Below are 23,489 nucleotides of genomic sequence, written 5' to 3'. Positions count from 1 at the left end.
AGGGTGCATGACTTGTTTATAGCTGAACTCTCTTCAGTGTGACTTGTAATGTTCTGATTCTTCTGAATCACTACAGCAATATATCTGTAGCTGAACTCTCTATAGGGTGACTTGCTTCTTGCTGAACTGTCTATAAGATTAACTGTTTGCAGCTGAACTCCCTACGTAAATAAATTAACCGAATGCTCTATTAGGGTGAATGTTCTATTAGAGTATCTTGATCTCACATTTGCTACACGGAGTTGGCTTTCGAATCATAACTCAGTGGTTTGTAATCCGATTCTTCTGTACGGCCTAATGTATTTCACGGACTGGACTCGTGGACTGGACTCACGCACTGAGCTGGAAACAGTTTTTAAACAATAATCCAGACATTATCCATCTCTTGCAACACTGGAGACACCACTGTCGAGCTACAACTGCTGATACTGCTCTTCCTTACAAGTTTACAAACTAGCGCATGCACTAATTAATTAGAATACAATTACGATACACAAGTACTGGCAGTGATAAAGCGTGATAGAGGCTATTGTTGTAGCATAGATGTTTTCCTTTATTGTTTTGGCACTAGTGCTAGGGTTGTAGAGATGAGTCAGTAACAATTCTTAGCAGGGTAGCTGTAGATGGCACTGCCCGGCGAGGTGATGGGGCTATGCAAATAAGCTGGCTCATCACTACAGCCCTAACACTAGTGCTAAGTACTGGAGCAACAAAGGAAAAACATCTAAGCTACAACAACGGCCTCTATCACGTTTTATCACTGCTAGTACTCGTGCATCGTAAGTGCATTCTAATTAATTAGTGCATGCGCTAGTTTGTTGACTTGTAAAGAAGAGCAGTATTAGCAGTTGTAGCTCGATGGTAGTGTCTCCAGTTTTGCAAGAGATGGATAATGTCTGGATTATTGCTTAAAAACTGTTTCCAACTCAATGCGTGAGTCCAGTCTGCGAGTCCAGTCCGTGAGTCCAGTCCGTGAAATACATTAGGCCCTTCTGTACTACTGCAAGGACTTTCTATGAAGCTTATTCCAGCTATACACCGATTTTCAGCTCATTGCTCTAAGCGGTTTGCCTAGTAGGCGTGAAAACTAATACTTTTTTATCATAAAAAAAGATCGCGTGATTGTGACACAGGTTGGGTTTTGTGTCATATCTCCATGGTCTTTATCTCGATTCCTTTCAAACCACCAAAAGGCACTCCTACAATGGTTACTCCATCTACATAGAAATTTTCAACTCATTCCATGAAGCGGTTTACCCTGTAGGCGTGACAACAAATTGATCTTGTTTTACATGAATAATCGGTCATAAATCCTGAACCATTCATCAGATTTCTACCAAATTTGATACTAAAATTCGCCTTTGGACTCACTTTCTGTGTGCCAAATTGCAAGGCGATCGGCGTACGTGTTTGCGTTTCATAGCAACTTTTGCAAGTGTGCGAAAAGACGAAGAAGGAAAAAAAACTGAAGAAAAAAATCGAAACTTTGGAAGATTGTATCTCGGAAATGGCTACAGCGATTTCCTTCAAATGTGGAATGTACACTCCCCTAGCTGGCAGGCAACTCTGTAGCAAATGTGGTTTCAATCGGATAAGGGATCACCGAGATACAAAGGTGTGAAAATCGCATTTACTTTCTTCCTCTCATTATACTCACGGTGTGGCGCGCCAGCTTCTTGGGCCGCACGACACACTACCGTGTGTCTTGATAGTGGGCGCCTCTGTATTTTGAGCTGGAAATTTTGGCGCTTTCCCGTATTTTTGAATGTGTCACGAGTCACTTCGCTGGCAAACTCAACGTACTGAGCATTATTTGAAGGTGAAATCCTTTGAGAAAACACTCAGCACACATGGAAGGTGAAGAATAAGATGAAATCCTACCAGCATATCAGAACAATTCAATATATTTTAATGTCATTCAGCTATAGTATGAAAATGTACTGTTTGTTCAATTAGAATTTAAAAAAAAAAAATGATTCTACAGAAACCTGTTAATTTTAGCAACTTTTAATATGCTCACCTGTATAGCACGTATATCATATAGGGGGTGGGTAGGTAGGAGGGTGCGGAGGGGAGGGGTGGTGGGTCGCCCACGCACAAGAAGTGGTTGACAGTGAAAAAACAGTCTATAAGTATCATGCAACTGTTTAAATATATACGTTCTTTGATATTGTATATACATTAGTTTGCCAGTGATAGTTATAAATGGCGAACAGAATGTAATGAATTGCCCGCCCACGCACAATTTGCGCCTTCGTTAAAATGGCCTTGCTCAAAGACGATTAAATGTCTAGGACGTAGTTTTCTGTATAAATACTTTGGTTTGTTTATCATGCTGTAATATTGAGCTGCTGTGTTATGCTATAATAATATTAATGCTTATATTATTATTTTAATGATGTTTCTATTACTTTAGTGCACGGTGGGAGGTGGAAGCGTCCATGATGACGATTGGGCACTGTGCAAATAAGGTGAGTGTATGCTTTGTACAAAGAAACCCACGTAGCTGTGCAGGGCTCATCTTCTGTGCAGTCTTTTTGTTTTTGTTTTTTTCGAGGGGTAGTCAACGCCCATGCAAAACACCAAAATGGTGTACCAGAGGGGTTGCCAACGCCCACGCAAAGCACCCAAATGGTGTGTACGAGAGTCCCAATATTTATGTATTTTAAAAGCATTTAGTGAGATTGCTAACTAGTAACTACCTGTACAGTTGTTGATCTACATCTTGTTTTAGCTATTCGTGATCGATCATTGTCTACCTTGTTAAACTCACTTTCTCCATTATTTTTACGTGATTTTGGATTTAGGATTTGGTTTCTAAAAAATTTGTGTATTTCTGATTGGATTTCTCACATAGTGTACAAGAGTCCCAAGACATTGGCTACCCCTCGCTTTTTACCAAAAGTCAGTTCATCTCTAGTTGACAAAGGTAGTCTGACCATCTAATTATGATATTAGAATCTAAATTAAATTCTTGATCACAGATACACATTTCCCTTGTTGCTATATGTGGTGGACCACAAAATTAACTAATGTAAACATCCCTTACCATACCTTGTAGTGTTTTATTTTTATGTGAATATGTAGTGTAGCGTAGTGTAGTGTAGTGTAGTGTAGTGTAGTGTGTGTGTGTGTGTGTGTGTGAGTGAGTGTGTGTGTGTGTGTGCGTGCGTGCGTGCGTGATAAAGATTCTTTTAAATTCACCAATTAAAATGTGTCCGTTATTTCCACAGGTTTACATTCTGGAGATCTGCAAACAGCTAACTTGAAAGTTTTATATTGACCATTTTTTTTAAAATTAATATTTATTTGATTACATTTACAAAGTTGGATCATGCGATCAAAATAGTTTAACGTGTTATTAGCATGATGTACAATGGCTATTGACCATTGAAAAGTTGATGAATTAAACATTCACGGAAGGAATGTTTCTCCATTGCAACTCGCCCACGCAATATAGCACGTGCTTCACTAATAATTAGTGCTCAGCCGGGGTATGTGACTATTGGATTGAGATGGTGATTTTATAAAATTATTTGTATCATGTATAACGTTCGTAACGAACGGTATAACTAGCTGAAGTATTCAACCAAGGAGTGATCTAGCCTTGTATCACCGGGATTCGTTAAAAAGTTCGCGCCTGGATTGTTGGGGTGAGCCAATATTTCCATTGCCAATGGTTTTATGTGTAATGTTAAACCCCCTACTTTGTACAATGAAAAAGGCCGTATTAAGCTGTTGCGTTTTACGTGAAAGTAGATGTCATCTTGGCCATTCCTGCTAGAACCGGGGAAAGGTTTAAAAGTTATCTGACGCTCCATGACAGAGCCTTGAAAACCTGCTTCCAGTGTAGACGCGTGTATCTTGTAAACGAAAAAAAATTTTTTTAAAGTCGCTTAATTGTTTCATATGGTTGTGTTATTACAAATGTTTATTGCTAAATTTCGGTTGTTGTGAGATGTACTTGTGCGAAAAATCTGTGCTGAACACTAAATCCACAGCTGGATACTGATTACTCAAGAAATGAGATGTGATTTCAGCGATGAATCACTGGTGAACCAATACATCAACTGAGTTGAAAGACTGGCATCACATGATTCAATGAAGGAGCAAAGATAGTAGGTTCTTTTCATATAGTAGGCTACACTATAGCATAGAGATATTATAAGCTGCGGTAAACAGCAGTATTGCATCCACATAGCTAGCTAGTTGTGCCTTTTAAAACAATTTTTTGCTAAAACAAATGTATGTGCATGAGGCCCATCACAAAGATAGTAGGCTTTACAACTGCACAGGGATGGGTGGCTGGCTTTCTCATGACCAGGTTTGCTTCCAGGTTGAGAGGTCTGCACTTACATCTAGGCACCGGCCGATTATGTCGGCATAATTTAAAGCATAATAGGTGACCAAAAGCATCAAGCATAATGCCAGCATAATAGGGACGATATTTGAAAATTTAATTAAAATGCGCAATACGCGCGCCTGCAAAGAAAGCAAATATTCACTGCCAATACTATTATTAGTGTATTTCATATTTTAAAACACGTAATATAACTTATTAAACCATTTCTTTGTTGGTTATTCACACTTTGCAGAAATAAGATCGAGACACTCTAATAGAGCAGTCATTTACTCTAATACAGCAGTCAGGAAAGGCTGATATACTCTAATAAAATAGTCAGTTCTAGAGCATAATCTTGATTTAAAAGCATAATTTTGAGCATAATAGGCTTAAATTTTGAGCAATGCTCAAAAGCATAATAGGTAAAATTTTGGGCATAGTAGGCCGACGCCTACTTACATCGTCAGAAGTCTGGGAACTTTGGCTGCAGGTGGAAGAAGTAGGTGAATGTAACATGTGCAATGTTTGTATGTACTCATTTACACTGCATACTGGCGTAACCTAAATTAATGCATAGTGAAACCTGTCTAATCAGGTCTCTGTGTAGTCACCTGTTAAAACCAGCCAACTTGTAAATCCCCAAATGCTTCATTTGTGCAAAAAGTGACAGATTTCAGGTGTAATGTATTCAATGCCCACCTGTTGGTTTTTACAGATAATCTGGTCATAGCATGCAGTTCACCACTAGCAGTAGCAGTTAAAATAATTAGATGTGGTCATGGTACATACATAACTTGGGACCAGGCAGAAACTGAGTCATGAATTGCAGATCAGTTTAAATACAGAGGAATCAAGACACACGGTAGTGCGTCGTGCGGCCCAAGAAGCCGGCGCACCCGTGAGTATATTGACAGGAAGAACGAAAACGTCATTTTCACACATTTGTATCTCGGTGATCACTTATCTGATTGGAACCAAATTTGCTATACAGTTGCCCGCCAGCCAAGGGAGTCTACATTCCAAATTTGAAGGAAATCGCTCCAGCCATTTCCGAGATACGAGCTGCCAAAGTTTCGTTTTTTTTCTTCGTTTTTTTTTATCTTCTTCTTCTTCGTCTTTTCGCACACTTGCAAAAATTGCTATAACAAGCAAACGCGTACTCCGATTGCCTTGAAATTTGGCACACAGAAAGGGAGTCCAAAGGCGAATCCTAGCATCAAATTTGGTACAAATCCGATGAATGGTTCAGGAGTTATGACCGATTATTCGCGTAAAACAAGATCGATTTGTCGTCACGCCTACAGGGTAAACCGCTTCATGGAATGAGTTGAAAATTGCTATGTAGATGGAGTAACCATCGTAGGAGTGCCTTTTGGTGGTTTGAAAGGAATCGAGATAAAGACCACGGAGATATGACACAAAACCCAACCTGTGTCACAATTACGCGATCGATTTTTATGAATAAAAAAGTATTAGTTTTCACGCCTACTAGGCAAACCGCTTAGAGCATAGAGCAATGAGCTGAAAATCGGTGTATAGCTGGAATAATCTTCATAGAAAGTCCTTGCAGTAGTACAGAAGAATCGGATTACAAACCACTGAGTTATGATTCGAAAGCCAACTACGTGTAGCAAATGCGAGATCGAGATACTCTAATAGAACAGTCACCCTAATAGAGCATTCGGCTAATTTATTTATTCCATTATAGAATTTTATTACATCACAAGTTATCCTGTAGGGAGTTCAGCTGCAAACAGTTAATCTTATAGACAGTTGAGCAAGAAGACAGTCACCATGTGGAGAGTTAAGCAAATATATCACTATACAGATTCAGAACATTACAAGTCACACTGAAGAAAGTTCAGCTATAAACAAGTCATGCACTGTGTAGAGAATTCAGCTACAATTAAGTCACTCTCTAGAGAATTCAGTTACACAGAATTCAGCTACACACAAGTCACTGTGGAGAGAGTTCAGCTACAAACAAATTACCCTTTAGAGTGATCAGCTACAAACAAAACACTTTGCAGGGTGTTCAGCTGCAACAAATCAACCTTTAGAGCGATCAGCAATGAACAAATCAACACAAATCTACCTGTAGAGAGATAAGCTAGAAACAAATCACCCTGCAGAGAGTTCAGCTACAAAAAATCACCCTGTAGAGACATCAGCTAGAAACTACATATAATGTAAGGAGTTCAGCTACAAGCAATCACCCTGTAGAGAGTTCAGCTAAAACAAATCAACCTGCAGAGAAATCAGCTACAAACAAATCACCTTATAGAGAGTTCAGCTACAAACAGATTACCTGTAGAGAGATCGGCTACAAACAAATCAACCTGCAGAGAGATCAGCTACACACAAGTCAACTTGTAGAGAGATCAGCTACAAACAAATCACCCTGTAGGGAGATCAGCTAGAAACTACATACAATGTAAGGAGTTCAGCTACAAACAAATCACTCTGTAGAGAGTTCAGCTAAAACAAATCAACCTGCAGAGAGATCAGCTACAAACATATCACCTCTAACAGTGAATCATATCACCTCTAACAGTGAATCACCTCTAGATGGAGGAGTAGGAGGAGTAGGAGTCATTAAACATGTCAAGTTCACATCAGACCCAACAGGATATCCAAAACTGTTATCACTCCCATTAATAAAACTACCAGGAGGATAACTTATCACACTAACTGAGTACTCTAGATCTGTAGAATAAGATAATTGATAATGGACCAGTAGAGTTACATGCACAAAATCTACATATGAATAATAATAACTAATATTTTTAAAAATTGTTAATTTAAAAAATGAAGTAGGGATCTATGCAATAAAAAGTAGTGAAACAAGAGATGAATGATGGTATTACTTGTAGAAAAGTGATTGTGGGTGTTAGTTCTATTGAACTCTGGCCTCTACATCTCACCTTCAAACCACTAGAACATTGGTATTTTGTTGTGAAACAGCCCTAATAAAGGCCAGTTATTCAATCTGTGGTATATTGTCATTGTTCTTTGTTAAATCTGGTAACATTCATTACTGGTGTGTACTAAATGGAATTTTGTGATCTGTAACCTTATATCTAAGCAGAAAGAGCATCCTGGTGCATCACCATCTGCTAAAGAAGGGAAAATAGAAATTCCAACATGTGTATCTTGTGGCAAGCTTGCTGAATCCAATTGTATTGAATGTAATTGGTGTGGCTAGTGGGAGCATCTGCAATGTAACAGTCTTTCCACTGAGGATGCTCAGGTGCTTCGTGAATTACCCTCTAATATCATGTTCTTTTGTAATATAATATTATGCCACCCAAAATTTTCATTAGCACTTAAATTCTTCAGTGACATTCAAGAGCATCAAGATCTTCTGGACGACAAGCTTAAGCAACTGGAGGAAAACTGGACAAGACCTCTGATGAACTGAACATGTATTTAGACCAACACATAAAGAAATTAGAAGATAACATAACCAGTAAACCATCTCATCAGAAACCACAACCATCTGTGTCACCCCCTACAGCTTCTCCTCAGCTCACTCCCAGCAACAGTTCTACATCCTTTGACAGAAAATTCAATGTTGTTGTCTACGGTATTACTGAGTGCCCAGGAAACACACCTAAACAGACAGTACTCAAGCAGATCTTACATCTTTGATTACAACCCTGAAAGAAAAGGAAGTCAAGGTCGACTCAAATTCAATCAAAGATCTATACCGTTTGGGTAAATATAAGTCTACAAATGTCAAACCCCGTCTACTGTTGGTGAAATTTTTGAGATCAACTGATGTCATCAAAGTACTTTCAGACTGATCCCTGTTCAAATATCCTATAAACATCAAACCTGATCTCTCTCCAGAGGAATTAGCTACTGAATCTGCACTGCTGAAAGAGCAACGGGCTCTAATCAATCAGAAAGTTGAATGAAAAAGAATCAAAATAAAGAATAATTCCTTATATCTTGACATAAAAATCTATGGTAAGTTTAACGGAACAGAGTTTGTAAGGTCTGTATCCTACTCATCTAATCCTACCACCAATACACAAACATCAGCAATGGATACTACCTGTTGTCAATGTAGGAGCACAGTCCTCCTGACATAGTTCCAGGACCTAAATTCTATTGTTTTCAACTGTCAAAGCCTTTTAGCAAAGAAATCTTCTATGTTTAACCTGATTAATTTATATAACCCTGATTTTATTACAACCACTAAAACTTGGCTTACTCCTGCTATTCTGAACAGTGAGATTTTTTCTAGTGGATATAATATTTTCAGAAATGATAGAAGTGATGGTTGTGGTGGTGTTCTTTTTGCCTGTCAAAGTGATATACTGTACAGTGTATTCAGCTTACTCTTAACACTATATGTGAGGTCGTTGCTTGTGAGGTGAAATGTAATAATTGTAATTGTGTCTGTCTACAGACCTCCTCACAGAGATCTGCTATATATGCAAAACCTTCATAATCTTTTAGAAGAAATAATTTCATCGCACTTTGACTGCACGATTTGGTTAACTGGTGACCTTAATTTACCTGACATTAAGTGGAATAGACTTTCTATAAGTAGTTATCAGTACCCTTTAACTATAAATAATCATTTTCTGGATCTGATTGGTTACGGTGGCTTTACCCAATTGGTTGATACCCCTACTCATGACAACCGCATACTTGACATTTTTGCTACTAACCAACCTTCTTATATTATTTCATGCTATGTTGTGCCTGGTATTAGTGATCATGAAGCTCTATACATTGAGTCAAAACTGGCCGTGTACACAACTCCTCCCATTCAAAGAAAAGTTTACCTGTGGAGCAGGACTGATTTCTGCAATATTAATAATGTTATGTTACAACAGTGCAGTCATTTTGTCCTAAATAACACCAAACGAACATGGAACTGCGGAACAAACTGAAAGATACTTGTAAAAATTGTCTGGACTTGATACCATCAAGACTGACTTCCAAACGTCATAATCAACCTTGGATTAACACTCATATTAAATGGATAACTAGAAGGAAACACCGCCTGTACAACAAAACCCGCACTACTAACCTACCACAACATTGGTCAGCTTATCGGAACATCAAGAAAATTGTCCAGTGTGAGTGCAGACAGGCACACAACCAGTATATATCTGATCTCTTTGATCCGCATTCAACCAGAGGGCACAAGCAACTATGGACTTACATTAAAAACAAGAAAAGACACAAGTGGTATCAGCTCATTGGAAGTTAATAACACAGTATATAGCAAAGATACAGATAAGGCCTCAATAATAAATAACCATTTCTCCTCTGTATTCACTAGAGAACACTCAGATGGATTTCCCAAAATGAGTAATCCTCCACCTTCCCAATCTAATGATATTCAAGTACAAGTTGAGGGTGTTGCAAGCTTGCTCAATGATCTGCAGTCTCATAAGGCCTGTGGCCCTGACAGGATACCACCTCGCTTACTAAGGGAAACAGCCAATAATGTAGCACCTGCTTTATCACTAATCTATAGAGCATCACTTACACAAAGTCAACTCCCTAATGACTGGAAAAAATCCAATGTTGTTCTAATATTTAAGAAAGGTAGTCGTACATCTCCAGCTAATTATCAACCAATCTCACTAACTTGTATCCCTTGTAAAAATTTTGAACACATTATCTACTCCAATATCTATCATCACCTTAGCGAGAATAACATTTTATGCAAACAGCAACATGGCTTCAGGAAAAACCATTCATGTGAAAGACAACTGATAACTACTGTCACTGACTTTGCTACTTATCTCAATCCAGGAGACAAATTGATGTCATCTCTTTGGATTTGAGTAAGGCTTTTGACAAAGTGCCACACCAGAAGCTACTTCACAAACTTTCCTTTTATGGTGTTAATACAACTACTCTAACCTGGATAAAAGATTACCTATCTAACAGAACTCAGCAAGTAGTTATTTAAAATGTAACAAGTAATTCCTGCTCAGTACTTTCCGGTGTCCCACAGGGTCTGTTTTGGGCCCCCTCCTTTTTCTTCTGTACATCAATGATCTACATGAGAATGTTTCTAGTACAGTTAAGCTTTACGCTGATGATGCCTTAGCGTACCATGTTATTCGAACAAGCAACGATATACAGACTCTTCAGCGGGACCTAAACACATGGTCTATTGACTGGCAAATGGTATTTAACCTAGACAAATGTTAACATCTCCAAGTCTCTCTTAAAAAGCATCCCCTCACATCACAGTACACCTTAAGCGATTCCCAAATCAAACGTGTTCCATCCATAAAATACCTCGGATTGATGATCAACAACAATCTTACTTGCATGTTACCTACATTACCCACAAAGCAAATGATGTTAGAGCATTCTTGCATAGAAATCTAAAACGTTGTCTCCCATCAGTTAGGCCCCTATTTGGTGATTATTAGTTTCTCATCCACCGCCCGCATCCTTCTTAAGCTACCTCATGGTAAGCCATTATTTACTCTGTGCATGCTTAGAAGAACACGTGATACCAAACTGTTATAATTTTTTGTTGACGAACGCTACACTGCGCTATATATCGCCAGAAGAACTGTTGTTTTCCTTAACAAATTGCTGCAGTGCCAGTTGCAATCGTGCTCTATCGACTTCATCAAAGCAGGCTTTCAGTTGACTGTCGAAAAACAGTTGGCGATCACGAAAAGTATAGAATCAGCTGGTGAAGAAAATGTTTGTAAAAAGAAAGAAAGACAATTTGGACAAGGTCTGTACATCAGTGTGTTAATATTATAAAATAATGGCATAATGGTAATACCCTCCCGCCCACATCATAATAATTAGAAAGGCTGGATGAGAAACTAATAATCACCGAATAGGGGCCTTAAGACAAAATGCAATGAATCTTATGTGTGACTCATTCTAGAATACTGCTCCACTGTGAGGGCTCCACACACATTACAAGATAGTCAGAAACTTGAAGCCGTTCAATGCCATAAGACCAGATTTATTTTAATGACTATTCATACACCTCCAGTGTCACTCGCATGCTTGAAAATTTTCATTGAGCTACATTAGAACAACGTCATGCTCAAGCTAAGCTAGTTACACTGTACAAAATTGTTAACAACATCCTTCACATTTCTACTCATAACATAACATTTTAACACAAACTATGTCACCATATCCGATATGAAGCCACCATACCCATCACTTCGATGTACCACCATCTAGAATACAAGCATATAAACTATACCCTTCAAGTATTGCACTCTGCAATGCTTTACCAACAGACACCACTCTGGCACCCGACCTTGAGTCTTTTGAAGATAGATTGGAATGTCATTTTACAATCGCTACCTAATTAAGAACAATTATTAAATTATAATATTACAATATACTCTTACTGAGTTTGTACATTACAGATAAATAAATAAATAAATATTAAAGCATAGCTCAGAGGGAAAATCCCTACTTTGGCATTGAACTAAATAATAATAAATGATGTGCCAAAGTAGGGACTTTCCCACTGAGCTATGCTGTAATACCATCATTCATTTCTTGTTTCACTACTTTTTATTGCATAGATCCCTGCTTCATTTTTAAATTATCGCTTTTAAAAAAATACTAGTTTGTTTAGTTTTTGTTGTGTTGCCTCCTCCAAGTTTCACTAGGATTTTGCTATTAACCTACCCTCACAGCCATTTATTGGCTGCCACCTTGGATTACACATCTTTTTCACCCTGACTTTTTTGGAGGCCGCAACCTATTTACAGCTTGGCTGTTTTTGATTAGATATCACTTCTTTTTGTAATTTCATACCTAAAGCCAGCCTATGGCCAGCTTTGGGTATTACTTTTAACTTGTCTTTCTTTTCTATCATACAATATGACAGTACTGTATAGTAGGGACGATGAATGTGTGGGCGTGGTCCATGAAGAAACATCTACCAAAAATTATCTTCAGAACTCCTTCACGACCACTTGACAGCATTGGTCAGGTATAAAAAAGCCCAAATATGTCTTCAGAATGACCCCAAGCATTTTCAACGAGGCGCTATGAAATTAAAAAAATAGATGTTTAGTGAATTTTCTAATGCCTCACTGCCTGATACGTTCAGTCAAACATAGCGGAAAACAGGCTAATGCTACAGCCTTATTTCTTTGGCGGGAACGCTTCGAACTTCGTGGTGAAAAAACCTTTCACAATATTGAATATCTACGATGTATGTACTACTGTTTTAAGTTTCATCCTTTTTTATTGTGGCCATCGCTCATTGGTACAGCTTCAATCAGAGTACACACACCACATAATCATTGCACCCAAACATATTGGAATACACGTGTTATATTGCACCAAAGTTTGGACTACGCTGGTGATTTCAAAATTTGGTTTAATATACAGGACGGATGCAGGACCTGTTGTACATCGTCAAGAAAATACAAGCGTAAGAGATAATAAGTGTGTTTGTTTGTAGCAAAGTTAACAGGCAAAGAATAACTGCTTGCATTTCTCAATGCATTTCTTTGCTGTAGCTAACACATTCTATTACTAGATCCTGTTAGTAAATTTGTTACATAATCATGTGTGGAAAATACAATTAGTTAAGCATTATTGCTTTGTGTATTCTCTCTGAGGTAATATTCGGAGCGATGATGCCTTCAAAGGAAGCGGCACGGAGGAATAGGAGGAAAGGCAAAAATAAGGCCTATTGTAAAGCTCACAAAGATGACATACTCCCAAATAAAATGGAAAACTACAGCAGTGAGGACAGATCGCAGTGTCATCTTGATGAACATTATAACCATGTGAGAGATTCATGTATGAAATCGGCTGAAAGTACCAAAGCATTGTATGATAGAGATGTGGAGAAATCTCATAAAAGTACAGCTGACCATTCTAGAACATGCTACCATAAAGATTTGAGAAAAAAGCAATAAACAAGTACAGTACCAAAAAGCACTAAAACAAGTGCATAGGCTAGTGAGCAATGCCAAAATACAGTTAAATAATAAGACGTATTATTATATCCCTCCTGTGCTTAAGATGCCATAATGGAAATGCACAGTAGGGATATAATTACAACTCATCTTATTATTTAACTGTATTTTAGTAACTTGTTCACTACCCCATGCACTTGTTTCAGTACTTTTTATCAATCTACTGTCGTCCCTACTCTAGTTGTACAGGTAAATTTCTAAATTTTTTTGTATACTTGTAGGAATGAGGATTAGCTATGGACATGATGGAGAATTTTTTAAATTGTTTATTTAGCTATACACATATACATTTAATAGTAATTATTACAAATGTTTTGATTAATCATTAAGGCTATATTGTTTGCAGCTGAATACTCTACAGGAAAATGTGTATCTAGCTGAAATTTCTACAGGGAAACTCAAAATGTAGCTGTACTCTTAGACTACATGGTGAACAGTTTGTAGTTGAGCTCACCACAGAGTTCACTTGTGATAAAAGCACCAAATTTTCTGTGGAAGTTGAGTAAGGTATACTAAATAATTTGAGATATGGTGCCATGTCAAACTCATTGCCTTAGGGAATGTTTTGAAACTTTAAAGCTGGGTTATAAGTCTATTTCTAACTGGCCAGGAAACCATACTAGTTTATTCAGAGTCTTCATTTTTGCTTAAATCACATGGAAGTATTTCAAATTTGCAGATGCAATCAAAAATTCTTCAAAAGTAGACACATAGTCAAACATAAACAACAAAGTCCGTTCTTGATCCTGTGGCAAAGATAATAGATAAGAAAAAAAGAAGTCTCAAAGCTGGCCTATGGCCTGCTTTGAGGTATGCAATTACACAAAAAGTGATATCTATACAAAATGGCCAGGCTGTGGGAAAAGGGTGTAACCCTCTAAAAATTTCAGTGTAAAAAAAAGATGTACAATCCAATGAAGAAATGGCTGTGGTGGTAGGTTAATGGCAAAAATGTTAACATTGACAGTTTGGTGCCAAATCCTAGTGAAAGTGGATGAGGCAACACAAATTCAACTGAAATGTCATTATTCAATATTTTTGCAATTAACCTACTATCACACTATTTCTTGATCACCACCTTGGATTTCACATCTTTTTTGTGATGGCTTAAGTGGCACCCTTTCTCACAGCTCAGATGTTTAGGTATAGATTTTTAACACTTCCAATGACATCACATTGGCACATACACTTATTATTGGTTAACCTTCTTGAGTGTTGACTTCAACAAGAACTGAAAACAGCATCCACAATAATAATGTCATCCTTATCATTCCTAAAACTGTATGCACAAAGTATCACTACCTTATTACACATTCCATTATACATATCATACAGTACAGTATCATACAGTATGGCAGTACTGTATATTAGGGATCATGAAGAACTGGACTTTTGCAGCCAAAAATATCACCCTAAAGCCAGCCTCAATTTTCCTTCATGACAACTTAGCAGCATTTTTTAGGTGTAGACAAGCCCAAACATGTCTTTAGACTAACCCCAAACCCCTCCAGAAAGTTTTTATTGAATTTAAAAATATTTCTATTTATCAGAATTATATGATGACTGACTGACTAACTAACTAGCCAAGCAAAACTTGACAATGAATAAGGCTATGGGCTTTATTTGTTGCTTCATCCTGAGATGTGCCTTTTCACCATTAGTGATATGTACAACACATGCATCATGGGCTTGCCTTTGTCCTCCTTTGTGTTCCAGTCATTTTCGCTGACAACTCAAGGTGTCGATTCGCAATAGTGCAATGTGCCTGTGGCTATTATGCTTATCATCTGTATTTCAATATAGTGGCTGGATTGATTGCAGAGATGTTTCTCATACTGTTTTTTATTTATAACACTGTGTAATGGGTAGAACATAGCTAAATACAAAGCGTAATAGCCATCTCTCCTTCATTACATAATATTATTGATTGCTGGGGTTCACTTTCTGATGCAAAATCACTTTTATGGCATTCCTAGCACCATTCTTTCTTTTAATGTGGTATGCTCTGGTTCGTTTGTCAAAATTATGTTATAAAAAAGTAAACAAACAAGTAGAAAGAAAAATAAGGAATTTTAAGTTGGATTAGGGATCAAAGAAAAAAGTAGTGAAACAATTAAGGGAAAGCTAAAAGTGGTGGAATTAGGCATTATATAATTATATAGTTACCTATATAGACTGAATTTGGGATTAAATGTCCACTAGTATATCTATAGGTATATGCAAACTTCCTTGTTTTACCACTTTTAGCTATTCCCTTGTTTCACTACTTTTTTTCTTCCATGCATAATATTCCTAATATTTCCTTCCAATTGTTATATAAAATGACTTCAGTATAACAATATGCTGTATAAGCTACATAAACGTGAACACAGAGCAATACTTTGGTATCTTTCTTACAAGAGGGAAAATAGCATGTCAGTTGAATATACTAAAATTACATTGCCTTTCTGAAATTTTCCTACGTATGTGAAATATATACATTGATATATTTATAGTAGAGTTGGAGTACAAGTGATTAAGATTCTAACGAAATACAGTGAAAGGACAAGCGTTCATAACTAAACTTTTCTACTCATAGAACTGCATACACATAATATCAGACACAGAACAAATTTACTTTGCATTTAAATGTGAACAAACTTGGTTCCAGCAATAAGTTTATTAATGCTCAAGAAAATCATCTGCCATCAAGACACACGGTAGTGTGTCGTGCGGCCCAAGAAGCCGGCGTGCCACACCCGTGAGTATATTGACAGGAAGAACGAAAACGTCATTTTCATACCTTTGTATCTCAGTGATCACTTATCCAATTGGAACCAAATTTGCTACACAGTTGCCCGCCAAACAGGGGAGTCCACATTCCAAATTTGAAGGAAATCGCTCCAGCCATTTCCGAGATACGAGCTGCCAAAGTTTCGTTTTTTATTTCTTCTTCGTATTTTCGCACACTTGCAAAAATTGCTATAACAAGCAAACGCGTACTCCGATCGCCATGAAATTTGGCACACAGAAAGGGAGTCCAAAGGCGAATCCTAGCATCAAATTTGGTACAAATCCGATGGATGGTTCAGGAGTTGTTACCGATTATTCGCGTAAAACAAGATCGATTTGTTGTCAAGCCTACGGGGTAAACCGCTTCATGGAATGAGTTGAAAATTGCTATGTAGATGGAGTAACCATCGTAGGAGTGCCTTTTGGTGGTTTGAAAGGAATCGAGATAAAGACCATGGAGATATGACACAAAACCCAACCTGTGTCACAATTACGCGATCGATTTTTACGAATAAAAAAGTATTAGTTTTCACGCCTACTAGGCAAACCACTTAGAGCAATGAGCTGAAAATCGGTGTATAGCTGGAACAATCTTCATAGAAAGTCCTTGCAGCAGTACAGAAGAATCGGATTACAAACCACTGAGTTATGATTCTAAAGCCAACTTCGTGTAGCAAATGCGAGATCGAGATACTCTAATAGAACAGTCACCCTAATAGAGCATTCGGCTAATTTATTTAATCCATTATAGAATTTTATTACATCACAAGTTATTCTGTAGGGAGTTCAGCTGCAAACAGTTAATCTTATACACAGTTCAGCAAGAAGCAAGTCACCATGTGGAGAGTTAAGCAAATATATCACTATAGAGATTCAGAACATTACAAGTCACACTGAAGAAAATTCAGCTATAAACAAGTCATGCACCCTGTAGAGAATTCAGCTACAATTAAGTCACTCTCTAGAGAATTCAGCTACACAGAATTCAGCTACACACAAGTCACTGTGGAGAGAGTTCAGCTACAAACAAATTACCCTTTAGAGAGATCAGCTACAAATAAAACACTTTGCAGAGTGTTCAGCTACAACAAATCAACCTTTAGAGCGATCAACAATGAACAAATCAACACAAATCTACCTGTAGAGAGATAAGCTAGAAACAAATCACCCTGTAGAGAGTTCAGCTACAAAAAATCACCCTGTAGAGACATCAACTAGAAACTAGACACAATGTAAGGAGTTCAGCTACAAGCAATCACCCTGTAGAGAGTTCAGCTAAAACAAATCAACCTGCAGAGAGATCAGCTACAAATAAATCACCTTATAGAGAGTTCAGCTACAAACAAATTACCTTGTAGAGAGATTGGCTACAAACAAATCAACCTGCAGAGAGATCAGCTACACACAAATCAACTTGTAGAGAGATCAGCTATAAAAAAATCACCCTGTAGAGACATCAGCTAGAAACTAGACACAATGTAAGGAGTTCAGCTACAAGTAAATCAGCCTGTAGAGAGTTCAGCTAAAACAAATCAACCTGCAGAGAGATCAGCTACAAACAAATCATCTTATAGACAGTTCAGCTACAAACAAATTACCCTGTAGAGAGATCGGCTACAAATTAATCAACCTGCAGAGAGATCAGCTACACACAAATCAACTTGTAGAGAGATCAGCTACAAACAAATCACCCTGTAGAGAGATCAGCTAGAAACTAGACACAATGTAAGGAGTTCAGCTACAAGCAAATCACCCTTTAGTGAGTTCAGCTACAAACAAATCAACCTGCAGTGAGATCACCCACAAAAACGCACTTGTACAGAGTTCAGTTACAAACAAATTATCCTGTAGAGAGATCAGGTAAAAGAATTCACCTTGTAGAGAGTTCAGCAACAAAGAAACCACCATGTAGAGAGTTCAGCTGCAAACAAATCACCCTGTAGAGAGATCAGCTAGAAGAGGTCACCTTGTAGAGAGTTCAGCTACAAAGAAACCACCTCATAAAGAGTTCAGCTGCAAATAAATCACTTGTAGAGAGTTCAGCTACAAATAAATCCCCCTGTAGAGGGATCAGCTAGAAGAAGTCACCTTGTAGAGAGTTCAGCTAGAAGAAGTTACCTTGTAGATAGTTCAGCTACAAACAATTCACCCTGTAGAAAGATCAGCTAGAAGAAGTCACCTTGTAGAGTGTTCAGTTACAAAGAAACCATCATGTAGAGAGTTCAGCTGCAAACAAATCACTCTGTAGAGAGTTCAGCTACAAAGAAACCGCCATGTAGAGAGTTCAGCCTCAAACAAACCACCTTGTAGAGAATTCAACTACAACAAATCACCCTGTAGAGAAGAAGTTACCTTGTAGAGAGTTCAGCTACAAAGAAACCATCATGTAGGGAGTTCAGCTACAAAGAAACCACCATGTAGAGAGTTTAGCTGCAAACAAATCACCTGTGGAGAGTTCAGCTAGAAACAATTCACCCTGTAGAGAGATCAGCTGGACGAAGTCACCTTGTAGAGAGTTCAGCTACAAAGAAACCATCATGTAGAGAGTTCAGCTGCAAACAAATCACCCTGTAGAGAGTTCAGCTACAAAAAAATCACCCTGTAGAGAGTTCAGCTAGATGAAGTCACTTTATAGAGAGTTCAGCTACAAAGAAACCACCATGTAGAGAGTTTAGCTGCAAACAAATCACCCTGTAGAGAGACCAGCTAGAAGAGGTCACCTTGTAGAGAGTTCAGCTACAAAGAAACCATCCTGTATATAGTTCAGCTACATTTCAAGTCACCCAGTAGAGAGATCAGCTGAAAAAAAATATCCTGTGGGGAATAATGGTCATGTAATAAATATATGTATATAATTTGGATAATTACTAATAAAATCAAAAATAATTGAAGTATTACAAATCTTCTTTAAGTTCTTTTCTTCTTCCTGTGGTAAAGAAAAAAACAAATGGGTTAAAAAAGCCCCAAAGCCAGCCATAGGCTGGCTTTGCAGTATACAAATACAAAAAGAAGTGATATCTAATCAAAAACAGCCAAGCTGTAAAAAAAAGTGCGGCCCCCAAAAAGGCCATGGTGAAAAAAGATGTGAAATCCAAGGTGGCGGCCAAGAAATGGCTGTGATGGTAGGTTAATGGTTACATTTTAATAACGACAATTCAGGTGAATTTTGTGCCACTTGGTCTTGGCACCAAATTCACCTGAATTGTCGTTATTAAAATTTAACCATTAACCTACCATCACAGCCATTTCTTGGCCACCACCTTGGATTTCACATCTTTTTTCACCATGGCCTTTTTGGGGGCCGCACCTTTTTTTACAGCTTGGCTGTTTTTGATTAGATATACTATACAATTATTCAAGGGATCACAGCAAGTGTCTAATATCAAATCCATAACAACCTAACCATGAAAATAGCCAGTGGCATAGCCAAGGGTTGGCCTGGGTGGGCACATGCCCACCCAAATTTTCCTAGGACAGTGGCATCTGCTTGCTATTACTGGTACAAACAAGAGACAAGTAGTTGCATACCATGCCAGAGCAATACTTTCATTGTAAATAAACAACTGATATTGACATAAAATTATTATGTTCAATAATTAAATCAACTTGAGTAATTTCAGTACTTTCTATTTAATGCACATCACGTGATCCAAGTTTTAGGTGGGGTAGAAAGGAACACTAGGAAGGAGGGGATGTCCAATCTATTTTTTCACGTCCAGAAAACTAAGTTGTGAGTAGCAGATTCTTTTGTTAAGTTACCTAAAGTGATAGACAAAAATTAAATTCTCTGGTGTTTAGCAAGTCAGTTGGAGATGAAAAATTGTTGAATTTAGCTATACGATTATCTCAGGAATCAGGCTGGAGTACAGAAGGGTTGTGTACAAGTACAGATGAGTTGAAAGAGAACAAGACAATGTGGTGTAATAAGTTCAGTTTTCATTTCTAGCTTCTATATCATTCATGCAGTAGCATTAGACTATAGTGAAATCACTGCAGAAACAGCAGCATAGCCTAATAGCTAGCTAGATACATTTAGATATCACTTTTGAAACAGTTTTTAAACCAAATGTATGTAGAGTCTCTAAGAATGGATTCGCATTTTGCATGGGGTGAAATGTGTGGATGTGTCCACTCCAGGCCTGGCGACTCCACTGAAAATAGCACAGACTTTAAATTGCTGTAATGAAAAGGGTTATCTAATCCAAAACAGCCAAGCTGTAAAAAAAGTGTGCGGCCCTCAGAAAGGCTATGGTGAAAAAAGATGTGAAATCCAAGGTGGCGGCCAAGAAATGGCTGTGATGGTAGGCTAATGGTAAAAATTTTAATAATTACAATTCAGGTAAATTTTGTGAAGCGGCACAAAAATTCACCTGAATTGTCGTTATTAAAATTTTTACCATTAACCTACCATCACAGCCATTTCTTGGCCGCCACCTTGGATTTCACATCTTTTTTCACCATAGCCTTTCTGAGGGCCGCACACTTTTTTTACAGCTTGGCTGTTTTGGATTAGATTTTATTTCTTTTTGTATTTGTATACCCCAAAGCCGGCCTATGGCCAGTTTTGGGACTTTTTTAACCTATGTTTTTTTTCTTTACTACAGGAAGAAGAAAAGATGAAGTAGATGTACTTTAAATATTTTATCAGTAAATGTGCAACTCATCTCAACTAGTTTCTAAGTGGTGAGGTGAGCTAACAGGGTGGATAGTCAGCAAAATATTTGATATAAGCAAAAGTGTGACATGTAAGCAGCACAACTTAAACTAATATGTGACTGTCTCTGGGAAAACCGGTCTTATCAAAGTATCGAGAAATGCCAGTTTTTAATATCAGAGTGTTGTACAGTAGCTTGCCAATGGTGGTAGCTACGTGTACCAAATTTTCACATGTTTTACAAAATTTATTACCTTCCAGATCATCCATGGAAGAAGTAGTCAACAGCTAAGTTTCTTACCATTTTAGATAGTTATTTTAACCAAGGTTGGTTGTATCAGGTGAGCTTTAAAAGATGCTGTTTGTACTGTAGACGAATTCTCTACAGTGTGATTTTTTTTGTGGTTGAACTCTATACTGGGTGGCTTGTTTATAGCTGAACTCTCTACAGGATTGAGATAATACTGTAGAGAGGCCAGAGATAATGAATCACTCACTAAAGTTCCTATGGATACATATACATGAAACTGACAAGGAGAAAACATCCTATCTTCCTGGCAGACTCCTGTAAGCATTCAAGCGTTAATGAGATGGTTGTAGGTTTGAGGCTGCCCAGGTACAGTCGTGGATTTTTTCTCTCTTCTCCACCTTTTCAAATATACTTTCTGTAACAATTTTAAATAGGCTGTAAGACCAGGTGTCCTACAGACCTTCAGCACTTGTGCTATAAAGCCTTAATATATAAATAAATAAAAGTAAGGATACAGCTGAACTCTCCACAGGATGATTTGTTTGTAGCTGAACTTTCTACTGGGTGACTTGTTTGTAGCTGAACTCTTTACAGGTGACTTGTTTGTAACTGAATTCTCTGCTGGGTGACTTGTTTGCAGCTGAATACTCTACCGTCTGACTAGCTTGTAGCTGAACTCTTTACAGAGTGACTTGTTTGTAGCTGAACTGTCTCTACAGGGTGATTTATTTCTGAACACTCCACAGGGTAATTTGTTTGTAGCTGAACTCTCTACAGGTGACTTGCTTGTAGCTGAACTCTCTACAGATAGCTGAACTCTGCACAGGGTGATTTGCTGGTAACTGCACTCTCTAGTGGATGACATTTTTATAGCTAAACTCTTTACTGGGTGACCTGTTTGTAGTTGAAAGTTCTACTAGTTTCTTGTTTCTAGCTTATCAGTCTACAGGGTAGCTTGTTTTTAGCTGAACTTTCTACTGGGTGACTAGTTTGTAGCTGAACTTTACAGGTGCCTTTTTTCTAGATGATCTCCCTACTGGATGGCTTTTTTGTAGTTGAACTTTCTACAGGGTGATTTGTTTGTAGCTCAGCTCTCTAGAAGGTGAATTTTTATAGCTGAACTCTCTACTGGTTAATTTGGTTATTATGTAGTTGAACTCTTTACAGGGTGACTGTTTGTAGCTGAACTCTCCACATGGTGTTTTGTTTGTAACTCAACCCTTTATTAGGCCACTTGTTTGTTACTGACATCTGTTATACAAGTAGAAGGAACAATTAGGAATTTTAAACTGGATTAGGGATCAAAGAACAAAAAAGCAGGGAAACAAGGGAACAGCTAAAAAGTTGTGAAACAAGGGAGGTTGCCTATACCTACAAATATATTAGTGGACATCTAATCCCTAATTCATATAGACTGAAGAGTAGGGATTAGACGTCCACTAAAATATCTGCAGGTATAGGCAACCTCTCTTGTTTCACAACTTTTTAGCTGTTCCCTTGTTTCCCTGCTTTTTTGTTCTTTGATCCCTAATCCAGCTTAAAATTCCTTTTTTCCCTTCTACTTGTTTGTTTACTTTTTAATAACACAATTATGACTACTGAATCCACATGTACCACATTAAAAGAAAGAATGGCACCAGGAATCCCATAATATAATTTTGTGTTGGAACGCTCAGCCCAATAATCAATTATGCACTGAAAAGTGAGGTGGCCCTTACGCTTCATTTGTATATAGCTATATATGTTCCACTGGTTACACAGTGTTACAATTGAAGAACACTACAAGAAACTTCTCTGCAATGAATCCAGTCACTACAGAAATTACGGGTGAAAAACATGACACACCCAGAGGGAGGCTGTATTGTGCTATCGCAAATTGACACCTTGCGTTGTCAGGAAAAAGAACTGGATTGCAAAGGAGGACAAAGGTAAGTCCATGATACGTGCATTGTACATATGTGCTGTGGTTGGCAAAAAGGCACGTTTTGGGATGCAGCAACATTGAACAGTGAAAAATCAAGCCTGTAGCCTTATCCATTGTTGAGTTATGCTTGGCTGAAGGCATCAGTTAGTTACTTAGTCAGAATAAAATTCTGTTATATAGAATTTTTTTAATTCCGTAGAAACTTGTTGGAAGAGTTTGGGGTAACTCTGAAGGCATTTTTGGGCTTGGCTATGCCTATCTAATACTGCCAAGCTGTTATGAAGGAAATTTGAGGCTGATTTTAGGGTGATATTTTAGGGCAAGAAAGCCCAAAACTACACGATCCCTAATATATAGTACTACTGTACTGTATGATGTACGTAGTTGAACTCTTGACTGTATGACTTGTTTGTAACTGAACACTCCAAGCAGCATCCATGCATGCAGTTTATCTATTTTGCTGGTAGCTATGGACATCACTTCTTTTCCTGTGCTTTTTTCTTGTTTATTTTTTTATTTTTTATTTTTTTGCAAGAACAACAGAAAAGTATCAAATGAATGAAAACCATTATTATTGAAATAAT

General features: G+C 37.7%; 1 protein-coding gene and 1 long non-coding RNA gene across 4 annotated transcripts in view; one reads left to right on the top strand and one right to left on the bottom strand.

The window, feature by feature from the left end:
* The window catches only part of LOC136254600 (uncharacterized), a 153,945-nt gene that overhangs the window by 109,231 nt on the left and 21,225 nt on the right, over positions 1-23,489 (bottom strand). For all 3 annotated transcript variants that reach the window (XM_066047347.1, XM_066047346.1, XM_066047348.1), the window contains exon 3: positions 14,510-14,584. In XM_066047347.1, the coding sequence (XP_065903419.1) occupies positions 14,510-14,584 (75 nt within the window). The remainder of the gene's footprint in view (positions 1-14,509; positions 14,585-23,489) is intronic.
* Positions 2,123-3,332, top strand: LOC136254601 (uncharacterized). The gene is made up of 2 exons (XR_010700568.1): positions 2,123-2,471; positions 3,234-3,332. It is a non-coding gene; the product is annotated as an uncharacterized lncRNA (long non-coding RNA).

The sequence above is a fragment of the Dysidea avara genome, chromosome 4, assembly GCF_963678975.1.
Source record: "Dysidea avara chromosome 4, odDysAvar1.4, whole genome shotgun sequence".
In the NCBI taxonomy this organism is placed as follows: Eukaryota; Metazoa; Porifera; class Demospongiae; order Dictyoceratida; family Dysideidae; genus Dysidea; species Dysidea avara.
This window is presented reverse-complemented; position numbering and strand designations above follow the sequence as displayed.